This window comes from Branchiostoma lanceolatum, chromosome 1 (assembly GCF_035083965.1).
Source record: "Branchiostoma lanceolatum isolate klBraLanc5 chromosome 1, klBraLanc5.hap2, whole genome shotgun sequence".
NCBI lineage: Eukaryota > Metazoa > Chordata > Leptocardii > Amphioxiformes > Branchiostomatidae > Branchiostoma > Branchiostoma lanceolatum.
The window spans coordinates 27,009,020-27,035,470 of NC_089722.1; the positions used below are offsets into that span (position 1 = coordinate 27,009,020).

At 38.3% G+C, this 26,451-nt stretch overlaps 1 protein-coding gene across 5 annotated transcripts; it reads right to left on the minus strand.

Annotated features, from left to right (window-relative positions):
• Positions 1-1,042: 1,042 nt before the first annotated feature.
• On the minus strand, positions 1,043-26,141 carry LOC136445639 (kinase suppressor of Ras 2-like). 5 transcript variants are annotated; one of them, XR_010757436.1, is made up of 24 exons: positions 25,838-26,141; positions 16,762-16,902; positions 16,232-16,376; positions 15,141-15,678; positions 14,335-14,543; positions 13,927-14,002; positions 13,332-13,421; positions 12,582-12,673; positions 12,095-12,145; positions 11,543-11,730; positions 11,189-11,336; positions 10,862-10,937; positions 10,406-10,490; positions 9,809-9,898; positions 8,447-8,491; positions 7,752-7,843; positions 7,363-7,447; positions 7,127-7,215; positions 6,638-6,734; positions 6,272-6,408; positions 5,713-5,850; positions 5,061-5,187; positions 2,828-4,362; positions 1,043-2,793 (listed from the first exon to the last, which is right to left on the minus strand). XR_010757436.1 is itself a non-coding variant. In XM_066443766.1 (23 exons), exons 1-23 carry the CDS (start codon positions 25,994-25,996, stop codon positions 4,210-4,212), a joined length of 3,051 nt encoding a protein of 1,016 aa, XP_066299863.1. In that variant the 5' UTR covers positions 25,997-26,141; the 3' UTR covers positions 1,043-4,209. The 5 variants fall into 5 exon arrangements, 4 of the variants coding, with proteins under 4 accessions (XP_066299863.1, XP_066299873.1, XP_066299891.1 ...); XM_066443766.1 differs by having other exon boundaries at positions 1,043-4,362; XM_066443776.1 differs by lacking the exon at positions 8,447-8,491 and adding an exon at positions 9,464-9,502 and having other exon boundaries at positions 1,043-4,362.
• Positions 26,142-26,451: the final 310 nt, after the last annotated feature.

The following is a 26,451-nucleotide window of genomic DNA, read 5'->3' on the forward strand; positions in this document are numbered from 1 at the left end:
CAACGTCAAAGTGGTGAAAACTCGTTTTTGATCATACTTAGATCATAGTATAGGACGTGCAACCTCGCCTACATGATTGTCATCCTGTTTAGTCCCAGGCTCTACCTTCACCATACCATGAACTAAACAGGATGACATTCAGGCTACTGCCAACCTTCAAACCCTTATAATACGTCACTCAAAAAGGCCGGGTTAACATCATTAAGTGAAGTTATTATTGTAACATTTGCAAGTTGTGTAGATGTGAGCATCCTAAGTCATTTATCATGCACATTAGTTGATTTACATAGTTGCTAATAACAATTTGTAATGAGACCAAATTACTTGGCGAACGTGTATGTCGTAGAACTCCAGTTGATTTGTAGCTGCCTTGTATTCTAACACATATGATTTTTATTACGGCTGTATGTCAAAGTCATTACGAAACATGGCGTGTAATCGCGGCTCCACTCAACCGACAAACAGACATTATGTTGAAGGTGTGAGGGCGTAGAACTCTGGTTGATAACTGTGGTGGATTCTTTAACGTGCTCGATGTGTGCCTCTCCTCACAGGACCTAAGCTTTACATCCCATGTGAGAGGACACCCCTCACTGCAGCTAGGTGCTCTATTGCACCTGAGTGGCCGAGGGCCAAAGGCACAACATTGAGGCCTGCCAGGGAGTCGAACCCAGAACCTCTAGCCTCCGATATTCTCCAAGCAGAGGTTAATGGAGAAGATCGTGCCCTTTTTATCCTCTGCCCCGTTCTCGAGATGGCCGACGAAAAACGGGGCAGAGGATAAAAAGGTCACGATCTTCTCCATTAACCTCTGCTTGGAGAGTATGCTCTGAGTCAACAGAGTAAATACAATACTACAACCCTACCCAATACCGACACCACACACAGCAATCACTTACGTGTCTTAATATGTTAAGTAATGTAATGTGTTTCTTATAATTACAACTCCAGGAAGACTAGTGAAATATGTATTATGTACTGTCACTAAATAGAGATCTTTTAAATGAACGAACAAATAAACAAATCACTCGGACTAAACACACATTGTCCATCTGCCTTTTTACTTTAATTGCTGCCACTGAGAAACAGCAAAATGCAAATTCTACCTAGCACGTCCTACAATGGCCTCTCCAGAAAACAAAAATATAGTGGCAATTCATATCCAGTGGCATAACTCTTCCCAATATGCATGAAAAAAATGTAGGCAATATTTACATAAAACAATAACTTAGCCAGTGCAGGCACAATGTGGAGAATTTTCTGAAGTGAATTATAAAATGACTAAGAACAATCAATTATACACCGTAGTGGCACAGGTTTCTAAGATTTCAACAGGGTTTTGAAATCAAACTAAAACACATATTGACGCCAGCATTTGTTTACAAACTGTGGCCTTCGTCCAAATTCGAAGGTATAAAATCACAAAATTCTGCTTATATGGGTGTATTTGTCACATAAATTACGTTAAAACATTCCTCTTAAGGTCTTGTATACATAAACAGATAGAAAATCTGGAAATTTGTATTGTTGGACAATGGTAGTAATCTAGAAATTCAATTCATCTGAATGAAATCCATACCAAAAGCAGGACTAGGACTGTTCTATTTCAAAAGAGAGGGGTGGGAATTTTCTCAAAGAAAGGTCGAATCGTCAAGAACAATGTTATGACAAGAGGAGAGCAAAAATAGAGGAATTCTGGCCATTAATAATTAAGAAGAATTTCTGGCCATTCTTGAATAAAGAATATGGAATCTACAAATTACAACGTTTTTGAAGATGCATTTTTTTTCCTTGACAGAAGGGAAAACATGGTTGTATGATTCATATTAAACCACCCACATAAAAAATGTATGTAAAGTCTCAGTGAGAATATTAAAAAACGTACTTACGGCCCATATATATATCATCCAGCAGCCACAAGTTACAATTAAAATCGTAATAAAACCCTGCTTGATTAGTATATGATATTTACAATTAAAAATCTGCCTTCTTTTGCTCACTTTTGCTAGGGGGCACAATTAACGACATTTACCATACAAGTCATGAAAGTATGCAACAACTTCATTACATCAAGTTCTACCTCAGCTTTTTTTTCTGCATTCAAATTCGCAATAACCTGTTTTAGCTACATTCCCTATAATCCTTTGTCTTTTTTTGTACAAAAAAAGGAACACCTATTAGATACTTGCCATTTCTGAGTGCACTGATTTTTTCTAGTTGCAGTACAATTTTATCTAGTTTACAAGCATATTCCTGCACTTCTTTTTTCTTCTTCTTCTTCTTCTTCCCAATTCTGTACCTTATTTTTGACATCTGTCCGTTTGATATTTCTTTCACTGTTATCAACATCATGATAAACTTTCTGGACATAATTACAATAATGACTATTCATATTTACAATGATATTAGCACAGACATTTCTTCATTTTTTTCCTAGCTAGCTACTCATCATTTAGCATGGTAGAAATCTAGGATATCTTGGAAGCTTTTAAGTTTGCTAACATTCTACAAGATCATGTCAAATAGCCCTTTCTTTGACTTGAGTAAATACAAGACTAGGCAAGTGAGACTTTTCAATAGGTTTGAATTTTTTTGAGAACAAAACATTTGCTTTACATACTGTGACTTTGGAAATAACATAGCAAATAAACCATTTTTGCTCATTTTTCTAGTAATGAGTGAAGTATGTAAATAGAAATATCAACACAGAAGGAAATATTTTTCACATAAGACATTGTTTTAGTGTTACATCTCAGGCTACTTGCATTCTTGTTCTAAAGGAAAATTTTGACACTTTTTTGGGGGGGGGAACTCACAAGAATTCAACCTTTTTCAATAATCTCAATACTGCTTTTCAACAATCAGTAACAAAAGTATACTAAACAGGTCAAATATTTTTTCCTTCAAGCAATTTCAAAACAAGATGTGATGTCTTTAAGTACTTGGATGGGTGTTACACTGTCTTCCTTGCCCAGTCTTGGTAGTGGTTCTTACGACTAGACAGCACAATAGTAGCTGGAACTAAGGCAGTAGTAAGTGGTGAGCACTTTGGGTGACAGAATGCTGGTGGTCTGTGTATGATTGGTACTGTGAGTTTGTGTGTGATATTTGACATGCAGCCAGCAACACTGGAATAGTGGAAGAGCATTTCTTCTCTTTCCTACCCAGAATGGCTGTCATTTTTATGACATGTACCACATCATATGTGCAATTACGCATAATAAAGGTTTTCAAATCATGATTCCATCAATGTCTTCATCTTGTTCAACATTTTTAGAACAATATGTGGAAATTTTTCTGCCATTATTGCACAAAACTCATCAAGCAGAACAATTCTCTCCACGGCATCTAAATGCTCCTTCCCGTTGAACTTTATTCACAAAGCTTAATCTTGTAAAGAAAGTATTTTTTCTATACATATTGACTCATACAATCATATGGTTCATAAGTGCAGTTCAGATATCTTCTGCCAACATGTGCATATGAACCACTGATTTTTTTCCTTCTGCCAAGTGTTTTTCTACCCAAACTAATCTGATATGGAAAACATTTAGTTGTGTTATGAATATCCAAACGTCTGTTTCTTCTTTTGTCTTCCAGTCATGAAGAATGGTTTATTCAGTTTACTGTTGTGATTTCTAAGATGCATTTAGTGAAGATGTCAGTTCCAAGTTTGAATCTAACCAGTGAGAATCAAGAAACGAGAGTACACCTGCCAATGATTTAGAACAATAGGTGAGAACAATGGTTGTACCAGAGCTCTCTCCAGCATCTGTGCTTCCGTCCCTGGACAGAATTTTGCTGCTTGGGACAAAAGCTGTAAGCATTCTGTTCCCCTTGAGAGAAAAAAAAATCAAAACTTCATGACAGTTTCATCCAGTGGTCAACAGTGCCACAAGACTAAAGCAAAATCTGCATTAAGCCATGTAAAAAAAGTCCCCGTCCAATACGGGAAATAGTGTTTCAGAGGTTAAAAACTCCAAGGGGAGCACGACCCCAGAACCCAGTAGATTCCTTGTACTTTTATCACTTGACTCAGAGCTTTGCTCTGTCAAACTAAGAGGACAAATGTTGATATGTGTTTGAAAGTAAGAATTAGTGAAGACGCCCAGCACTCTGCCCACCCAGTGGTATGTGTGTGTGTATGTATGTATGTATGTATGTATGTGTGTGTATGTGTGTGTGTATCTATGTATGTGTGTGTGAAGTTCATATGATGGACTCTGCGGAACGTGACAGGTGCAGAGGTGTGGACGGGCTGCGGGTCAGGCGTTTCCGTGGCAACCTGTCCAGGGTCTGCGTGAGGTGACTGAACTGGGGCCTCTTGTCGGGCTGGGTCTTCCAACACTGCATCAGGATATCCTGGGGTGGGGATAGAATTACAGTTGAAACCAGAAAGGTAACATTTACAAGGAAATCATATACTTATTAATAAACAATGTTGTTTGGAGGTAAATTACAATATCTATAAGGTAGGCTATAATTATCTGTAAGTGTATGTGTGCTGCACATGTACACATTGTCTCGGTTTTTATTTGGCTTTTGTTGTGACCCATGTATGTCCTTATTCTGTTAGTATTTTAATTTGTACCGGTAACTTATTTTGGAAAACCCAATAAAGAGAAATACATAATGTTTACCTTTACATGATCTAGCCTAACAAACAACTGCTCTGTTCATTCTTACTCAAACGCAGTCATATATATGGTGACCAGCCTCTCCAGCTCTGTCCTGCCACTTGCTACATTATGTATCAGACTAATCAAACACCACAGGGTGTCTGCTACCTTACCGCTAACCATGGTGACAGCTGTCATTGACATAATTTGTTTGGAATCGAAGAAACAGAGCAAAAACAATATCCCCAGAAGATAAACAAAATAACGAAATCAGAGATGGCAGGCTTCATCCCCTTGCCCATACTGCTTTGCGACCCTTCCATGTTTCGCATACAAAATAGCAGCATAATGAGGATGTATGGTAAGGCTGCATTGTGAACATGAGAATTACAGAAACAAATAGACAGTCCGTCAGACACACTGGAAGACAGACACACATACCTTGGCATCCCTACTCTGCACATTGCTGGGGGACTGTCGTAGACCCTTCCCCACCTGCCAGATAATGGACTCTGCCGGCTGAGTCTTGAAGGGCAGGTCTCCCACTAGTAGTTCGTACCACACCGTTCTGGAGGAGGGGGGAAAAACATCTCACATTAACATGGAAGTCTTCTTTATTCTATATTTGTTCTACATAATAATATCTTTTTGTGCAGATTTTGTCTTGTTGCATAAGAAAGGGAATACTGTATGTTTTGAATGAATTTCAGTTGTGGAATGTTATTCACATCTTAGTTATTGTTTTATTTGCAAACAACTGGAATCAAACCTGCACCACCTCTGCATATTATAAGGACCACTTACCAATTGTGGTCACTTTTTGGTGGCCCTCTCGATTATTTTTCCCTTTGACCAAAGCATTATAAATGCTGTCAACAATGGCTATCTGTCATATTGTTGACAATGATTTTTTTCTTCAAATCCCTTGAGTGGCCACAGCAGACAAGCTCAAACATAACGACCATACAAAATTGTCAAAACTTTTATTGAATTTCTTATTCTCCTCACGTCTTTCTATACGCACATTGGCTTTTCTACATCATAATCCCTACCATATGAATCTTTTAAGTGTAAATTTTTTTATTCCACTGACCCGAAGGCATAGACGTCTGAAGCCTGTGAGAACGGGAGGTCGCTGTCTGTGTACTGGCTAGTCGCTCGGAGGGACGTGATCACTTCTGGCGCCAAGTACGGGAGCCATCCTGGCGGTATGGCCAGCGTGTCATCTTTCCTGTAGGGACGGAAAAACAAACGTAACCGATTTAAAAATTATGGCAGAACAAATGGTCTATTTTGTTGAAACGTTCAAAACATGCTACACTTTAAAATATCAAAGTTAGTTGAGCTAAAATCTTTCCCACACCATTCAGTGTATAGAGTGGTGGCTGTCTCTGTTTCTATAGCCCTTGGGCCACACAGCACTACAGCAGAGGGCTAGTTCACTGACCAGTACAGGTAGTACTACAGTACTCTTTCTCATAAGTGCACGAGTGCTATGCAAAGAAAGCTGGATACTTAAATTGGACTTTTCAATAATTATTTCAACAGGAAGCCAGAAGATTACAAAAACCAATTGTTAAGAGCAAACGTTATGCGTATAGCCTAAAAATACATAAAGTTTCATAGGTGACTTTAAAGAAAAAGGAGTATACCTTTCTCCATATTGGATCAGCTTGGTAACACTGAAGAGGCCAAAGTCAGTGATGACGACCTTGCCATTCTCCAAGAAGATGTTCTTGGACTTCAGGTCCTTGTGTAAGATCTCCCTAGCATGGAGGTAGCCCATGCCCTGAGGAAATGTCAATCACCCATTCAAAAGCACATCATTACAAAATTCCTGCCTCAGCAGTGTTGATGGCATGCAGCTTAAGTAGCCAATGGGGGATTGTTAAGTAGAATGCTGTTTTCTCTGATTGGCTGCATCAGCAAACTAGGTTTAGGAGTAGCCAATCAGGACCAGCTGATTTTTAACCAATCAAAAATAAAAATATAGAAAAAAAAAGACAACTGCAGCTCACCTGAGCAATTTGCGTTGCTATGTTGACTATCCTACTCATATTCAGGGTCTCTCTTCTGTCCCGTACTGTGTCGTACAACGTCTTTCCTTTACATAAACTGTGGACAAACAAAAAAATTAGAACTGCAGAGCAACTGTACAATTTATAGCTCTAAAACCTCAATGAATGGCATCATAAATCTTCTCCCCTTCATCTATTTTACTCCTAAATTGAATCATTCATTGTATGATGAGTGTATTACAATTATAACTGCAGATAATGTACATGTAAAAATGTATATGTAGCAACTGTTAGAATTTACTGTGTACTTATAGATTGTGGCGCCAAAACATTACAATAAAATTGCTAAGTCAAATGGTACTTTGATCAAATAACAATGAAACAACTTTTCAAATTACTATCCTGTTCCTTTAACAACTATCCCAGCACCAATATTGGCTACTACTAGTATATGTTTCCATGGCATATACAGGGAGGTTTTCCACTTACCTAGTTACAATAGCTAGATGTGGTAGCTTCATACAGGCCCCCATGAACAGGACTAAGTTTTCATGTCTCGTTTTCCTGAACATCGAAACCTGAAAGTGATAGTATAAAAATTGATAACACAGTTTTAATCATTTCCTTTTGATAATCAAAAACATTCATCAAAGGTCTGCTCTAACAAACATGCAAATTGGAAAACTGGGACAAAGTGTGATCGACTCTTTGACATATTTTCTCACCTCAGTTTTGAAACTAGCAAGTTGTAGGTCATTATCTGTTTCGATGTTGAAGACTTTGATTGCAACATCCCCGTGCCACTTTCCCCTTGAGCGGAACAAGATGAGAAATTTCAGTATTACTTTGAGTTACTGCTAAGGGAGCATGAGACTATTTTTTGTCTACAAAATGCATAAGAACTACAAGTTGAAATGTATAATTATTATTTTACACTAAATTTTCATCTGATTAAGTATACATTTAAAAGTATGGTTATAGCACACATACATGTAAGGTGACTACAAACGTCGAACGAAAAGATGAACTTACTAATCCAAAAGGCATCATTGCAACAACAAGGCTAACTGCAGTTTTGTCATTCATTGCTAGGAGGCGTCAATGCACAACTCACTTGAACACCCTGCCAAACCTCCCAGCTCCTATGAGATCCTGGATCTCCAGTTCTTCATATGGGATATCCCACTCCGACAGCACACTGGACCTCTGCAAGTCAAGTCAGAGAAAACAAATCAGAATAACAGTTTTCACATTTTCCACCAAAAAAAGGGATATTTTTAAGAGTTGGCTTAGTCACATTTTTGTGCTATCTAAAAACCTTTGATATCAATGGGCAAACATGTATGAAGAATGGTACTGAACACACAGAAATGGTACTTAAAAGGTTACCTACTACTAGTATATACTACATGTTTGTATCATTTATGTTAGTACTTACTTTGGTGTTTTATGATAAACGCAAACATTCCATCTAAGTTAATGGGTTATAATTCTTTCTCACCGATTCCTTTATGCTGACATTTTCCCGACACATTTTAGATTCTTTATTTCAGTTCATGAAAATATCACTTCTCTACTGCCATTGAAAGCTACAAATGCTTCATACATTGCCATCCGTATACATCTTAAAATCATAAGATTTTACTCTGCCTGGCTCAAAGCTTTGTAATAGGACACTCTTTTTCTGTTCACACATATGGTAAAGTTGGGTTAGTGACTGTTCTACAGATTATCCTATCTCCATCGATTGACCTTTAACCCTTGTGAGTCTCAACCTATGACCTTTAGCCCTGTTAGTTGGGGTGTTACCTGGTGCCATCTCCAGTCGTTTCTTCGCGGAGGTTCCTGGGGGTCCTAAGGGCAGGTAGCAACATGCACAGGTGCCTTTTGAACTCAAATCAAGAGTCATGCAAATTTGTCACAGGTTTTGTAAAAGTGCTATGTACAGTTAGACAGGGTGCTTGGTTGTAGTGATTTTCAGGGATAGAGGAAGCTTGTTTATGGTGATTTTAAGGTATACAGGGTGAGTTTTATTGGTATTTTAAGGTTATGATTGAATTATAGTATCAGATGAGCTATATTAAATATTGATGCCTTGATTTGTGTTATACATGATGTTGTGGGAGGAACTAAGGTCTAAGGTGAGGTAAGATTTTGTGTTACAGTTGCTTCTAAGTGTATAAGTGTATGGGACAGAGTGCAAAATATCAAAGGAGTAAAACCTTTAATACATTTTTCTATATAAAAGACAGCTGTGATATCAATTTTTTGAATGCACAACTAATTTAGATTATTTCAGTATTGTTAGCTGAGAAGTCAAAATCTAGGTGATATAGTTGGAGCACTTTTTGTACACATTGTGTTTTTCTACACATAATGTTGACCTTGTTATTTGATAACCACCTAGCTGAATGCAGAAGTACTGCAACTGTATGACGTGAACTATATTAGTACTACTAAATAGTAGTAGTGAGAGCCAAGTATAAGATGAATCATAGCAATGGTAAACACTACTGTACGTGCTGTTGTGTGAATTCCTCTAAATCACATGTAGAACAGATTAGTAAAGAATGTTGTTAATACATCAGACCACACCAATTTTTCCCTGGCTCTTAGGAATTCTAATATAAAATGAGTTCAAGATGAAAACAGATGCCTAGGAGAAAATCTTGCACAAACTATGTGTTAAAACTGTATCAAGGTACAGAGCTCCCCTTCAGACTTTGTTTTCATGTTTAACTTTAGTTAACATTTCATGTAAGGATTATTCTTTAAAAATCCAAGGACCAAAAGATTAAACTGGTGTGGCTTTAGAATGAAAATTACCTTGAAGTCCAGAGAGTATAGTAAGTGACTCAAGTGTTTCTGTGGTGAGTGCAGATTGTTGAAATAACAGAAAGAACAGAACACAAAGAGACAGAAGACACAAAAGAAGAAAGAATGTTTCATAAAAAAAGGAGAAATGTAACACTAACAACAAAGTACACAACAAGCCAAAATGCCTCAAACTCAAAGGATAACAACATGCAAGAAAACACCACCGTGACAATACATAAAAAGACTCATAACAATATATACTGTTGTTCTATTTTTTCTATAAAACACAAGCTATGTAATATTACTATTCGTAAATTCAAACACATGCTGAATCAGATCAATCATTTGACTTACACTGTTCTGACGAGTGGGCCAACTTCTTTCCATGGGGTCCACATCACTGTCTATAGAGTCCACCTGTTGTAGGGTCTTCAACGTATCGCTCTATGGAATACAAAGGGAAATAAAAGACACATACATGTGATTACCTAGTAGACTTTGTTTGTATAGCATAGCTGGTAAACTAATGTAAAGTGTAGCACATCAGTTTTGTACAGTTAGTACACACTGCATAAGACCGGACTGTAAGGTTTGATCCACTTACATCAGAAAGGACCTCTACTCATATCTATAAGAGTGGTGGGTTCTTTAAACTTCAACATGCTCAAGTGTGGCACTCCTCACACACATCACCTCTGGCTTTACACACCATCTATAGAATGTCCCTAACCATAGCTACACGTCTAGGTCAAGTGAAAAAATAGGTGTAAAGTGCCTTTCCTAGGGTCACAACATCAGGGGATTGAAATCAGGGGATTGAAACCCAGAGACTTTACATTCTATTACTTGTCAACAACCCTAACACAAGGCCATCCTGTGTCATAAGCTGAACAATGCTACAATGACCTGTTGCTTCCACTTTAATAAAAGATGAAGAAAATGTTGACTTACGTCGGCTATTTCTGTCTTGTCACTACCCTGAGACTCTTCACTCTTCACGGTGTCTTCACTCTTCACTGTGTCTACTGTGTCAGTCCTAGGGGGAAGACAGAAGCAATCTTGAAAACAGTACACTACAATAGTGGTGCAAATGTTTTGTTCTACTCTTCTTGTTTTCTACACCTAGGAATTCAAGAAGGTTTGAGAAAACATTCAATCTAGTATATTAATTACTTTGGCATAAACAAACCTATAGTATTTTGATGTGATACCATAGGGACTCCAACATGAAGTGAATAGTAGCTGAAGTGTTTTCAGACATCTAGAGATCTTCTAACCCTCCCAAATAACCTCTATGAACATAGGGTGTATAGCTCACAGAAGAGAGTACCAGACAAATACATAAAACTTTGCTTGTATCTTTAAAAACACATTGAACACTTGAGTTGGTACAGTTGTTATACTCACAGGTGTTTACAGTCTAAAATGATGTCTCCTCTTCCTTGACTGTCCACCTCAGAACCTGATAGACTTGATGTTACATCTGAAAGATTAGGGAGAAAAAAAAAAACATTTAACAAATATTCAAGGGTTAGGCAAAAAAACATCATGCAGTCAAAGTCTCCACTAAAAGCTCTCAGACAGTGTGTGCCAACTGCTGCAACAAAGAAAGAAGCAGGCAGCAATTTTACATTAAACCAAATCAATAAAACAATGCTTTGGGAATGCTGTTAGAAGAAGTTGCTGCAATGCTGACAAAATCTGCTAGGTGGCATTGTTAAACCACTACCTTACCTGGGAACCTGAAGGCCTGCCTGGTCATGGGAGACGGCTGGGAGTCGCTGGAGGAAGGCTGGAAGGGACTGGAGGGTGTGGAGGAGGTTGTGGAGGAGGGGTTGGAGCTGGAGTCTCCATGGGGGAAAGGAGGAACCTGCATCTGATCCTGTGGTGAACAGATGTTTCTGTCAGAAAAATATCTCAAATATCTTTTTATCTTATCATTTTGAGTATTTTCTTAAACCTTCTCCCTGCTGCCTATAACCGTGTAATCAATACAAGTTAAGTTCCAAATGGCTACTTCAGTAAGGAGAAGGTAAAACAAATGGACTTTAAAACCTGTAGGTACTAAAAATCTACGTTTTTACTGACCCTGACTTTCTCCTTATGACTCCATGTCCTGTACTTGTAGTCAGCAGCGTTGTGTGTCCAGGCTCCGATGGACCCAACCTGGTCGACTGTCTGGTTCTGGTTCACTCTCAGCTCGGCGCAGGACGGCTCTGACGACGTCCGGTGGACTTTGTTAGGGTGGATGTCTGTATTTAAATCAGGACTGTGCCCTAATGAAAAAAAGTTACATGTATAAGTATAGGCTGACAATGTGTTAGCTAAGCTTTTTGTTCCAGCAAAAACAATGCCTCCGCCACTGAGGCATCGCCAAAAATGAATCAACGACAACTCACAACTGAATCAACGACAGAAATGAAAATGGCAAGAAACTGGGAGGAAAGGAATTTTTCGGGAAAAGTTATGACTGAAAAAGGAAGAATTCACAAATCATTTCAACCAAACAATACAACTCAGAATCTCACAAATCAATTCAACATAATGATTTGCCAATCAAATGAAATGTGAAACGAGTGTTAGTACATGCACGGCAAGAAAAGGTTAAAAGGAAAGAAAAGGCACAAAAGAAGCAGATACCTGTAGTTGGTATGGGCTTTCTTTCTAACTTAGGAGAGTTTGTTGTCCCAGCTGAGGAGGTGAAAGTACATGTACAAGTGAGGCTGAGAATATCAGAGTGCTAGGCAGTGGAAGTGTCACTAAGACAATGTAGGGCTTTAAATACATTTTTTTCTTTTACCTGCAGAAGTTTTCTTGCAAACTTATTGTAACAGTTACAAAATTTCCCTGAAAGAAACCGAGAGCACTAGAAATGTGAGGAAACAAGAAAATAGAGGTGCAAAATTATCAAGAAAAGTGCATGGTTGTGTACATCACAAACTACTTTGATGAAACAATATGTTAATGAAGTGATGCTGCTGCTTGATTGGTCTGATCCTGGCCAATTAGATTCTTGATTGGCATGTGTATAGCCAATCACAGACTTGTTACAAGAATCTTTTTAACTAAGGTCTGGATAGCAGAGACTTGATTAGATTGACCCACCCCTAACCTGACCATACCGTACCTTGTAAGGTATCGCGGAAGACTTTCTCTAGATCAGGGGGAAGACCACAGGAGGGCGGCGCTCTCTGGGCACACTTGTGATGACACTTGACCCTAAAAAGAACAAAAAATTAAAAAATCACATCTCATGTACATGTAGCAAGCAAGTTTTTTTTCCACAAAACCGCAACTGTTAATCATTGGTAGTTAATTATCTATAATTGTTAAGGGTAGTCCATTCAGTTTGAAAAAACCTATTTCCAAATTTCAACAATCTATTTACTGTCTGCACCAACAGAACATTTCTTATTCTTTTCTCCTTTATCAATTTTTTTCCAGTCCTCCTTCCTCTATAAATTACTATCTTTCCTGTCAGAGAACTGTTTTACTAGCAATTTGTTAAACTGGATGCAAGCTATCATCAAACATCTTATTTGATAAGATTTGCTCAATATATCAACCGTAAATGAATACAAAGCTTCGTAATTGTATTCATTTCTTCATCTCCAAGCAGATGTTGGGATAGACAATCATGAAGTTTTCTGACCAGTCGCTTTTCTGACGGAAAACAATTTTCTACCCCAACATCTGCTTGGAGACTATGTAGATGTGATAATACAATGTTAAACTTTCTTCCAACACTAATGTATTTATGGATCAAATTTACTTAGTGTTGGAAGAAAGGTAAGCATTTCCTTATGATTACTACCAACACAGATGAGCTTCCATGATAATATGTAGATGTGAGTGAGTTGAAGAAACAGACACGTACTTGCAGTCCTTACACTTGACACCTTTGAACATGATGGCTTTATTGCAGTAGAAACAGGTCTGAGTCATCCAGAACTGGTTCTTCACCCATCTGCAATTGGAACAGAAACCATTTAGTTAATGTGTGTCTGTCAAAACATGAAAGTACCACAATGATATCATCAAGCCAAAAAAAGGAATGTACATCTTAAATAGTATTACATACATTAAATGTGAAGAAATTATAACTGAGAGGTTTATCTTACAGTCAAACCTGTACAAGTGACTTGCATAAGGATCACCTCAGTATTTTGGGCACTTTTTTGGGGTCCTTAGATCATTTTTCCTATTGACCCAAGCAGTAAGAATCCTGTGTATAGTGACCACATGTCTACTGTGAATATTTTCTTGGGGGTACATGTAGGATTGACTGTAGCATCTAATACTTTAACCTTCTCCCTGCTGCCTAAGTCTGTAACCAATAGGGAATCGGGTGTCAAACGACTACTTCAGTGTGCAAAAGGTTAAGCAGTGACCTTCATAACTAGGATATTCAGTTCCAGTAGTATACAGTAAGTGTAAGAGAGATGACAGCAGTACTAAGTGACTGACAGTACCTGTGGTTGATGGAGTGCCCCATGCTCCTGCCCACTCTGGCACCTGGCGATCGAGGTGGCATCACTGGAAGTGTAGCTGAAACAAAACAACAATGCTTTAGAATACTAAAAAAGCATGACTAATGCCCTTTGAATGATGACAATGTAGGAAACCTACAAAAACAAGCTGTTAGGGGGCACAAAACTACACCACTTCTTCCTTACATCAACAGCTATCTGCCACCAAAAATCAAGACCACAGCATGTCCAGGAAAAAAGAAAACAGCAAATACTGCTGCAGTACCAAAATTGATCACCAGGAGGCTCAAAATTGACCTGCACTTGCACTGCATCCACAAACCAAATATAATCGCAAGAGGTATCGCAATACCTTTATTTTCATGGAGGTGATGTATATCAGTTCCCTACCTGATCTACTGGTGTAGTCCTCAGCAGTGGGGTTGTTCCAGTAGGGCCCAGGGGAAGAGCTCCTGACGGGTGAGGTGAGGGGGGAAGAGTGTCTGGTGTTCAGGCGGTTCTCAGACTCTGACACGCCCTTAGAATTCTGTAAGCCGGTCTCCCAGCTGCCTCCCATGCTGTCTTGGATCTTCAGGTTACTTGGTTTGGATTTCCCTCTCCTGTGAAGTACAAAAGAAGTCATGACAATCCACCCATCCTTTCCTGAGTTATCCTCTTCCAAAGTTTCTGACACAAACACCCCTGAAGTAAAAAAAATGAGTTGCTAGGGGACACACTCTAATTTTCCGGCCTCAAATGCTACCTGCCACCACAAAATCAAGACCAATCCATGACCAGAACAGAAAATGTAATAACTAGATGTTCTATTGCACTACCAAAGAAGCCCACTAGGAGGCCCACAAATGACAGACATCTTCAGGATGGCAAGACCTACCCATATACTAAATATCATCACAGGCCACCCAAGTAAACCCTTGTTCGTATACATATGCTATTATATCAGTATATACACACACAGCTATGAAAAATAATACCTCCTTCATGCAAGTAACTTACTTTTGCTACAAGCATCAAATCCCCAATTTTCCCATCACAACTGTTAAACAATATTTGCAAGATCATAATAAACATCAGCAAACTTTGCTATCAAATTTAAAAGATTCAAATGTTTCGATTGCATTTGACATTGTAGATAAGCCACAATTGTTTGTTTTCAAAATCCAGTCAAAATCACTTCGAAAGCCTTCAACACTTACTTGGGCAGGGTTCCTCCCACAAGTACGTTATAGTCTTCTATCTTGTTTGTGGTTCTGTGAGTTAACTGTGCTTCGTGAGATCTACTTCTGGTCAGGGGGTTCAGCTGGTACTCTGGCAGCTGTAGATTACTCTTGGAGGGAGGGGGGGTGCCTGGGGTCTTCATCTTTCCCTTCTGGATCACCCTCAGCGGTGGGGTTGCGGGCGGGGTCGGCCGTCGGGTTAAAATCGTTGGCGTGGACGGCGGGGTCATTCCCGCGTTCGTCAAAAACGACGGCGAGAGAGGAAATTCCTCGTCGTCCTCTGATATATAAGTCTCGGAGTCCCCAGTACTGGGGTATAGGGTACGGTCGCGGGTGTCGGACGCGCGTCGGTCCGGGGTGCGTAGAGTCGGTGTTTGCGGCGGATCGCGGTCGCCGAAGTCGGCAGGCATGGAGGACGTGGATGTCCGTTTAGGTGGTGTGTTCGGACTGCCGCTGAAGCCACCGGCCCAAGACTCCCAGTACAGGTCTGTTGTAGAATCCCCCTTGCACTGGAGTTCTGTGAATGGGACAGTCAGCATGTATGTGTAGATGTAATTAACAACTCTAATCGGCAATTAAATTCACTGTTTTTCTAACGTCTGCATAACACACTTAATTTTCAATATATGGTAGTCTCTTAAAGATATTCAATTTAGAAAAAAAGATTTGAAAAAAAACTCTCCTAAATTTGACCTTATTTTCACTGAATAAAGTGTGCTAAAAATTCAAACAAAGCTCCTCTAAATATTTTCTTTTTTTGTCACAAACAGAAACATGTACATGCATAGCAAATATTTGAAAACCTTATCAAAATGAACATCGATATCTTTATTCACATGAAAAAAGTTCTGCTGAGGTGCCATGCCATCTACATGTAAGTCAATTTTGCAAACAGCGTAAACTCTTGAAGTCCACTCTAGAAGATATTGTAAATCCATTTAAATTCATGGCTGAAGAGTTTCCTAACAACAGCAGTAACACTATTAAAGACAGAACAAACATTTGCAGATGGAAACATGAAAATGTAGTGAATATTTCAAGATTTATGGAAGCACATGACCCCGACTGACCTGTGAAGGTTCTGAGATGATTGACAGCTGACAGGAGCCTGATGGTCTCCCCTTCCTCTGCTCCATAGTAACTCATCAGTGACACTATCTCCACCTTGGTCATCTTCAGCAGATCTTCCAATGAGATCTTCTTATTTTCAATGCCCTGCGGAAAACACAAGTATCTGTTGGTTGAAAGGTTTCCACCAGGTTTGACTACCTTCAAAACTAATACTGTTATTCTTGTTTCTTTACTGTATAGTGTAACTTTATGTTCACTGTTTTCAAGGTCACCACTGCACTGTGAAAAAACCTATTGTTATTATTTACGATTCCTTCATACATTCGTTCTGTTAATCACTTGCTGCCACTGTGAAGTTACAATTTGGTAAAAATGTCCATATTTCTTACACCATGAAATTTTACTACCGTGAAGATAAAACAAATTGAAGTATACAAATCTGAGCAGTATTTCTAATACAACAACATATTGATATCAGTTTTGCATATTCGGTAGAACATTAACTGTTTAAGTTAAACACACCACGTACCCTTATTGCCACAGGTTGTATGTCGACGACTTCCAGCCACTGTTTGACAGACGGGTATCTCTGTAACTCGCTGGTTCTCTGCTCCTCCGGAACCTTGTTCTTCGCCTGCAGCTGTTTGCTGAACAGCTTCACTAACTTTCCCTGCAGGGGGTGAAAAGAACAATTAGTTGAGTTCAACAATCTCATACCTTCGTCAAATGATGTTACCCTTTACAATTGACATACTATAAAAGTTTCTTATTGTTTATGCAAATTAGGTCCTCATTTGCCATTCAAATACATACCAAAACCATAAATTGCTCAAAGTATCAAAAGTCTTGTATCTATGCAAAGAAGGCTAAGGCCACGCCATTTTAATTTCTTGGTTAATGGAGTTTTTAAAAAAAATGCTAGATTGGAAAATCAACAGGAAAACAGAATCTCAGAGGAAAGTTTGCACTTTGATACACACAATTTCAGGGAGTGAACAGGGTCAGGTGCAAGTTTTCACCCAAGCTTTCTGTTTTCATGATTTTTTTTGTTGCTAAGATTTTTAAAAAATCCGTAACCAAGAAATTAAATTGGTGTGGCCTAAGGGTAACATTTCCTCTTTAATGATGCAAGTGAGGCTCTCATTAGCATGATTTATGTCTAATGTTGTTTACCTTAACTCATCAACTTCCAAATGCCGGATGAAATTCCTGTCATTTACATGTTACCACTATGAAATTATTGTATTTTTTCCTTGATTATGCAAGGATTTCATTATCCTTCCGCACTGTGATCTGTCCATGATATGAATCATACAGATATTTGTTTGCTGTATATTGCTGTGTCTAATTCCAAGTGACTGTGAAAACCACAAACTTGCTGTGAATACTTCAAGATTTATATGAATAGTTTGCAACACGATGTTCAACATGTTTAACATTCTAATGACATTGTGTTAATTTTCTAAAGCGAAATTCTCTGATCTGTAACGGCAAAGCCACAGGAATTCAAACCGTTTTGCACACATTTTGCATCCAACTGGGGAAAAATCTATAGGACACATGATTACAGATAGAGATATCCAATTTGTAATCTACCATTTGTTTACAAAATTGATTTCAAAGTCAAACATGCTATACTTGTCACTTTCACTAGCTTCAGCTAACATATAGGTACCTTCAGAGTTTACCCCTAAAATCAATCAAATACCACACATATACATTGTATGTACGACCAAAAACTAGCATCAATCATAATAATAGCTACACATGGATAGTGAGTGTGTGCGGGGTTATAAAAAACATGTTTCGTGACATTCTGTGCATTAGTCAAGCCAGAGTACACAGACAATCCAATTCCAACTGTCTTTTCAATATGCAGGTCTGTCTTCAACACCCAAGTCTGACTCTAAAAATACACTGAGTGCTCCGCCTTTTGCCTACATAAAAATTAAAGACAGTAACACAGCAAATACGAGTTCTATTTTGAGCAGACACTTCTATTTTAGAGTCTGGAGTTATGTGGAGGGATGAAGTTCACGAGTCATGTGGGATCATCAGCCTTGTTTAGAACTGACGGCACAGTCTTTGCATGGGGAATTATCTTTCCAAAAATAACGGCAAGATGCTACAATACAGTCTCTAAAAATACACGGCTGTCTTGGCTAAAGTAACTTTAAGTGTCTTCAGGAGATAGATTGTTTTTGTGAGTAGAAGAAAAGAATGATCGCAATCTAAATGTATAATACAGACTCTTGCATGAATTGATTTTCATGTAAAACATGAAGAAATTTTAACACGGGGCTGGAAAAATAACCTGCATTTGCAAATTAGTGCAGGTAAACTTGGAGCTGTGCAGGTATTTCTGAAGTCTAAATGCACAAGTACCTGCACATGATCCATGATAAAACCAGGCTACCACACTAGAATACAAATGTATGGTCATGTAAAGCCAGTTGTAGCCCTAAAAATTTCCCTAAATTTTTCATTATAGTACATAATTTCTTTTGAAAGCAACAGATTATATAATAAAAGATTCAAAATGATATACATGAAAATTTGCACTACCAGGAAAATCTTCGAAACAAGGACTAAAGTAGAGCCTGGTGTATTTGTCTAGCACAGGTAATTTTGAATGTAATTTTGCAAAAAGAAGTATCCCAAAAATTGTATTTTAAGCTCTTAGCCTGAGTAACAAACTGTATCAAACTCTATTTACAATTCCAAATGAGAAATCTCAACACGAATCCCAAAAATATTAACCATCAATATTGAAAATAGACTATGTACAGTTTACATTAGAGGAACCTCATATATCTTTTGTACACTAAATAAAGATACAACTGTGTTAATCTTATAAAAACTGACAGAACTACATTTATACATTCAAGGTCAACATTCACCCCTGGACTTGGGGAACAAGTTTTACACATAACCAAGCGATTTACTCAAGGCATACATTCACTGTTTGGAGTGCGTTTCTTGACGTCCAATTCTAATTCAAAACACACTTTCAGGACAGCTGAAACGCTGGAGCAACAAGTGTTTGACGTCAGGGCCTGGTATTTTTGGCTATAGCAACAAGACGCGATTATGTACAATAGCTCCAAAACACAGACTGCTAACAAGTGCATTTGCCAACGTGTCACACTCCTAGATGTGTGATGAGTCGAGTGCAAAAATAGAACATATTATTTCATGTGATAGAAAACTACAACAAGCATTGAGCGAACAGTATCTATAAAATCAGATATCTAGATTATTGCTCAAATTTGATCTGGTATTCTATTGTCTATTTGTTGGACTTAGAAGAAAAAATAAACGCAGATTTGTTAATGATCACATTTCCCTCCTAGCAATGGCTAATACAAAAATGAGTAAATTAATAAAAATACCTGTGTCATAAATACAATAATACCATAGGGTTACTCTCATCTCCCAAATAAACATACCCCCCGGAATAAACATACCCCCCGGACAAATCTTCAAAATCTAATAAACGTACCCCCCGGAATAAACATACCCCCTGGAAAATGACCAAATTGACACATAAACGGTGTCCATGCTAGTGATGCTACTAATCTGTCCTCGGGAAAGGAGATGATAAGCAGGTAGGTTCTTACTATTCCTTTATGCCTGATTTACTTATTGAGATTTACCACATTTGTGGAAAGATTGACATAACAGGTGACTATCACGTTTTCAAGATGTCAAGCCAGACCAGACTGTAAGGTTTGATACACTCACACTGGGAAGGACCCCTACTCTTTGTAACACTTAAATGTATAGTATGATGCAAAATTTTTGGAAAAATAGGGCATAGGTTCCCCGCTATGACCCCTAACCGGGGGTCAACGGTGCTTTCAATTTTCAACAAGTGAAAATGTACATGATACATGCATTTTCTACTTGGAAATTGAAGCAAGTGATCAAGGAAAATTGTATAAAGTGACATCATCAAACACAAGTACATGTAGTCGCCAAACTTCTCAGTTCACTTCACACCTTCGGAGTCTACTCTTTTTACAGATATGTATCAACGTCTAGAAAATTACTGAATATATGCTCAGTGAAAGTATTACTTATTTGTAAAAGCCATACAGAAAAGGAGGAACTTGCCATTTATCGTGTCATGCATTGCATATAGAACAAAATAACATTATAATATTGTTAAGGATATTATCATATATTGTCCTTGGTTCAGTGTTGTTGCTATCCAAATAATTTCAAATCCAAAAATTACCCTTGTATGTAGAAAAAAACTTTCATTTTGAGAGACTAAATTGTCAACAAATTTGTCAATTAGATACCTCAGGCCTGTACAATGTGGCAACATGGAGGTTTGGTGGCAACAAACCACAGGGTTCTCATGTTACACATCAAAGGGCCTGTGAAAGGGTGAGCCAGACAGTAACCATGGTAGCGGCACCAACACAGTAAGGGGCGGGGCTTACACCCAAAATTCTTGGAAAGCCTGGGCACTCTCTCTGTAGAGGAGTGATCTTTTTAAAAGTATTTTTATGAGATAATAACAGTGACTAGATTGCAATCTAATTTTGTGTATAGACTTTACTATGGAACATTATTTTTCTTAAATTGTCATGCACATTTCTGACTGAGGCAAAGGAGTTTTATTTATAGATCAAAAAAAGTTGTTTCCCCTTCTTCGAGGTGAGCTCTTCCATGCATGAGAAACATTCCCACAGACTATCACTGCCATGCGTCTTTACTGTGGCGATTTTCGAAGGACTAAATGTACATGTTTGTGGTAGGATTGAAATGTTCTAGTATATTTTTAAAGTGATTATACAGTTTCTAATGCTAAGACACATTTTTTACAAGGTGTTGTTTTTAGCTTTTCAAAGTTTTTGGGAAAGGCTGTATTTTAACCTCCTTGATCTCACGTGAGTAATCTTACATGTGTACTTGAAACACTGTGCGCCGCTGGCATATACATGTAATTTCTTTTCTGATCAGCGTGTTTGGTTTACGATCTAAACAGAGACTGTCAAAGTTGTTTATATGAAAAATACATTTCAAAACTTCAGTGTGCCGTCTTATTTTCTCCTAATAACAACGTTACTTTGTAGCGAGATCGACGGAAATGTTAGTACCGTCAGGGTTTCACAAATGTCGGGTCATTGTATCAGCGGGGAAATCCACGTCATTTGGTCGAAAAATAGCGATTTAGGAGCAAAAATATCGGGAATACATGGGAAAAAAACAAAACTTTCGACATAAGGGGGATCTCTGGTAAGCAAAGCCCCGATGGATTTTCAAAAAAAACAATAAACGTACCGTCCAAAATAAGAACGTACTGGGTGGATTTTGAGGCTGAAAAAAATAAACGTACCGGTACGTTTATTTGGGAGATGAGAGTACTTTCATACTGTATGATACCTGTAAATAATTGCTTTATAATGGTTAAAATATCAATAATGGAACGGTAAACCTTGGATCAAAATCTTAAAATTGAAAAGTTTACATCCAGGTATCACTACATGAATCAGCTCATTATGGAATTATGAATGAATATAATGTCCTCATCTAATTGGAAATATAATATCAATAGTAACATATAAAAACTGTTGTGTAATATTCAAATTAAAGCATGAACAAAATAGAGAAGTTCAGTAGAAGAAATGATAATGAACAAAGATAACATTCAACATCATGCATCATTATTCTTTACACCTTTTGTACTAGATTGTAAAATATTGATGTAATTATCATAAATCAAATGAAGAAAGGAAAAGATTTTCAGAAGCTTAAAAATCACACCAACATTTATCATCCAATCCTTTCATTTTCTGAGAATTTCCATCAATAAATTTATCAGTAAATATAAGACATGGTACCAGCTAGGGGTAAAATAAATAATGATTTCTGTGCAAATAAAAAATTCCTCTGAACAGTCAACAACAGCAATTTTTACGTGACTTCCTTTCCGCCAGGTATTTCATTGTCTGAACAGGTGAACAGGTGAGCATGAAGAAATGAATAATAGGATTTTTTGGAGGTGAGTCATCCATAGGGGGAAACCACCCACCCACCACATGTCCACCAGGCAAACCCCCTGGCATTTCCCAGTATACCTCAGGACAAGAATAGCATGAAACAACACCCTCCAAACCGCACCAGACACTGTTCACGCAATGTTGACACAACAATGGTACCTGTACTGTTACAAGGACAACTACTACCGATACAAACTAAAGCCAAAGTATTCATTTTCATGGATCTCTGGTACATTTTCATGTAAAAACGTAGCAAGAGGTGACAAAAGAAAAACAGAGGGCTGGGAGAAAAACTTGCACTTTATACTTGTATCATATGCACCTGCTACGTACATGGTGTGACTATGTGTATCAGGGTATAAACTTATATTAAGTTCCCCTCAGACTCTGTTTTCATGCTGATGAATTTCAGTTCCGGATTATTTTACAGAATTCAAAAACCAACAAATTAACTTGGTGTGGCCTAAGGCACTAACACAACAAGGGAGTTATTTTTCAACATGGAAGAATGAGTGTTTCATGTTATACTTGCAAAAAACTATTGATTGCAAAGCCACTGTTAAGCAAATTTTAGCTGTTCTGAAATAGGCAATGTTGTAATTCTGGGCTCAAAATTCATTTTTGCAAGTGCACCCAGCCAAAACAATTAGGTGCACAGAAAGAATTTTGGGTGCACCACATAGAATAAAGTTGAATGTCAGCAAAACAAAACAAGTTTAATGTTACTCACTTACTGCCTCTCTTTTAAGAACTTAAATCTGTAATTCACTATTCTATAGCTACATATGTAGCTTCAGAATTTAAGACAAGTAATACAATGTACATCAAATAAAGAACAACAAATTGTTATATTGCTTTTTCTGTACTTACATTTCAAGAATATTCTGTACACTAGTGTACAATAGTACCTTAACCTTATATCTAGGTGCACCAGTACACCCATAGTAAAGAATTAGGTGCACAGCTCCAATTTTGGGTGCACATGCACCCAGGATTTCGAGCCCTGTAATTTTATGAAAATTATGTGCTTTACAGTATCTAAATATACCAGAACAATCAGCTGTTTTCAATATTCACACTGCAAACATTTAATCAATCTAGATTCAAGTTGTCTCGATACCATATTGTATAGCCCTTGGATTGCTAACAGTTTAATGTAGGAAAAGAAACCGTGACAATGGAAAATTCAGAAAGATTATAGGGGTATACGGTACTACATAAATTGCAGTGATATCACTTCGTTATTATCAGTTTAAGAATGAAGAGATTTGGCAGAAAAAAATTACTGTGCGAAAAAAAAAAATGCACAAACCCCTCTACCATACTTCTTGGTCTCAATAAAAAAGAAAGTTCATCCCAAACCCCTTTTCCATCCCTTTCGCAACATTATGATGTGTCCCTACATGTAAAGGCCCGGCTATTTCTTGGCAGGAACAAAGCTACTGAGAGGGGGTAATTCTATATCATTATCAGTACTGGTGTCATCTGCTGACACATCTAGTGTCCGGACGGACCTTTGTCATGCAAATGACATCACCGGCGGTGGCCTGCAAATGACGCAAGAGCGGGGAAGATAACCGTGTACGGGTCAGGAGGAGTGGGCGGCAGAGATGCGTGCGTTTACGTCAGGAGGATATTCATAGCACTGGGCTGGAGTCGTTCACCCAAGGAAAGTGGCTGAGCCTACGTAATGCATGTAACGAGGGGAGAGAATTGGTGCTGACGCCATCCATCCATGACTTACATCTGGGCTTTTGATCATATTATAAAACTGCCTCAAGCTTGGGGAAGAGACCTGCTTCATTGGGAATGATAAATTACATAGATGGCAAATTTGGGCAAGTCCCTCTTACTTGTAAGTACATTGTACTAGTATGGGGTTCAAACCTGAGAAACCCTCCGTGGTTGAGCATAAAATAAATATCAAAATGCAAATTAAGTGTACATGTACAGTTTTGCCCATGATAACTAAAATATCATTATCTGTATCATCTGCCAGGGAATTTCTGCTCTGACTTTATAACCTTGGACACGTTTTGTTTAGTTTCAACTTTCAACTGCATCTAGCTAGGCTATCAACAAGGTGACAGAACATATCAGCTCAAATTTTGTTTCAAATCAGAGAAATTATTCCTTCAAATCAAAAATCGACAATATCAAGAATACAAATTAAATCGTATGGACAGCTTTTATGATCACATTTAGACAATGGATTGGAAATATCACCATTGTCCCTGAATCTGTAAACCAGAAACTTGTGTTAACTTATAAACCGATGACAACATAAACATCTAATACAAAATAAATATCATGCAATGTATAGTTCCAGCATGTTTTTTCTTGACAACTGGTTTTCTATTCCAATGAAGAAAATGAACCATTCAGCAATTTTTGGAGTAGACAACTAACATGATCTTCAAAAATTCCTGGTTCCCTGGGCTTTCTAGTGCTTTGTCACAATTATTCCTCCATACAAACAATTTGTCACTGTTATTTCTCATATCTCTGTACATATCAGCTAAGTATGGCGAGTATTACAGTATACACAGCACTTGTTAGTCCTTGTTCCAACAGGTAAAATGTTTTGTTACCATACCCTGGCCTAAGGGAGTGAAGTATCATTTTTGGCATGTCTGTCTGTCTGTCTGTGTTTGCTTGTGTGTGTGTGTGTGTGTGTGTGTGTGTGTTTGTGTGTGTGTGTGTGTGTGCGTGTGCGTGTGCATGCAAGTGTGTGTGTGTGTCCATCTATGTGTTTGTGTGTGTGTGTGCAGTGCAGTTTTTCCATACATCCTCCACTGCTATTTTTGCCTGTGTCAGTATGTGTAAGGGGGTGATGAAGTCTGCCATCTCTTATTTCCAAGTGTTGCAGCTGGCCTGGCACATGTCTGACAGGTGACTCACACACACACTCGTTTAAACAGGTGGCACGTTCATGCCATTAAAAGAACAATGAGTAAACTACACCATATCCTCCTTTCCATGGACGACCGTGACTCAACTTTTTGGTTGGACGGTTTCAAAATCTGACCTTGTTTCAGCATCAGATCAGATTTCTCTCTGCATAACCTTGCAATTTTCCCGAAAAATACATGGATTCCAAAAATGAGCTGATATAATATAAATTTTGTGTAGTCAAGTAGATTTCAGTTCCTCTTAATACCAGGTAAACAGGAAATATCAGCCACAGTTTTCTATTTCCTTTTGGTGCCATACGTGTCCTTTAGTCTGTTTATTTTTCTCGCCTTGTAAACAGTAAACAACCTGTCAAGTTTCAGTCTTCATCTAAACAAAATGCTTGCAAACATCTGGATTGAGGAAAGGGATCTCGTATCCACCCTTCTTTCTGTACAGAAAACGTCCAGTTGAAATATTAACGAACTGTTTTGTTGAATATGTTTTAGAATATTGATATGTTCTTTGCTGAGAAACTTGATGGGTTTGGCACTGGTTTCATCTTGATTCCAAGAAACAGTGACTTGTTATACCGTTGTGAACAGGTGAGGCTCAAACGTACGGTGCCGCCTAATGGGTCATCTTTTGGAGAAAAGCCACCTTGTTTTGTGAAAAGAAGAAAGCAAGCAGGTATCTTACCTCTAAAGTTCGTATTTCTGTTTGTGTGAGGTCGTGCGATGTCTCGCACATCGTTCTCAACCCGTTCAGATTGGACGCTGAGATGTCGATCATGGACTGCAGGGTCTTGCACGACTCCAGCGCCTTCTTTACGGCTTCCTCGCGCTCTTCCGTCCCCATGGTGTGGTCGGATGTGCGGGCACCCTCGGAACAGAGGCTGGATTTTCCTGCTGCGTAAAAAATTTCTACAAATTCGAGAGAAAATCCTGGATTTGCTTACACTGAACGTCGGCCATTTTCCAACATTGACATCTCGCCGTTTCTCGCGTGATCTGAAAATGCTCAAGGTGACCTCCTGACCTCTAGTATGACGGAATGATTTTGGCGGGAAATTTTAAATGGTGTACACGTTTATACTAGTCATTGGTGGTCATATTACATGTATCAGACTACTCTCCAAGCAGAGGACGGGTTCCGGCAGTTTTTTTACGCGTTTTTGTCTGGCTTTCTACGTTTTCATTTTTTTTGTCTCTATATGGGTTTATAGAGAAAAAAGAAAGTAGAAAGCATCACAAAAACGCCTAAAACCACGTAAAAAACCTGCCAGAACCCGTCTTCTGCTTGGAGAGTAGTAT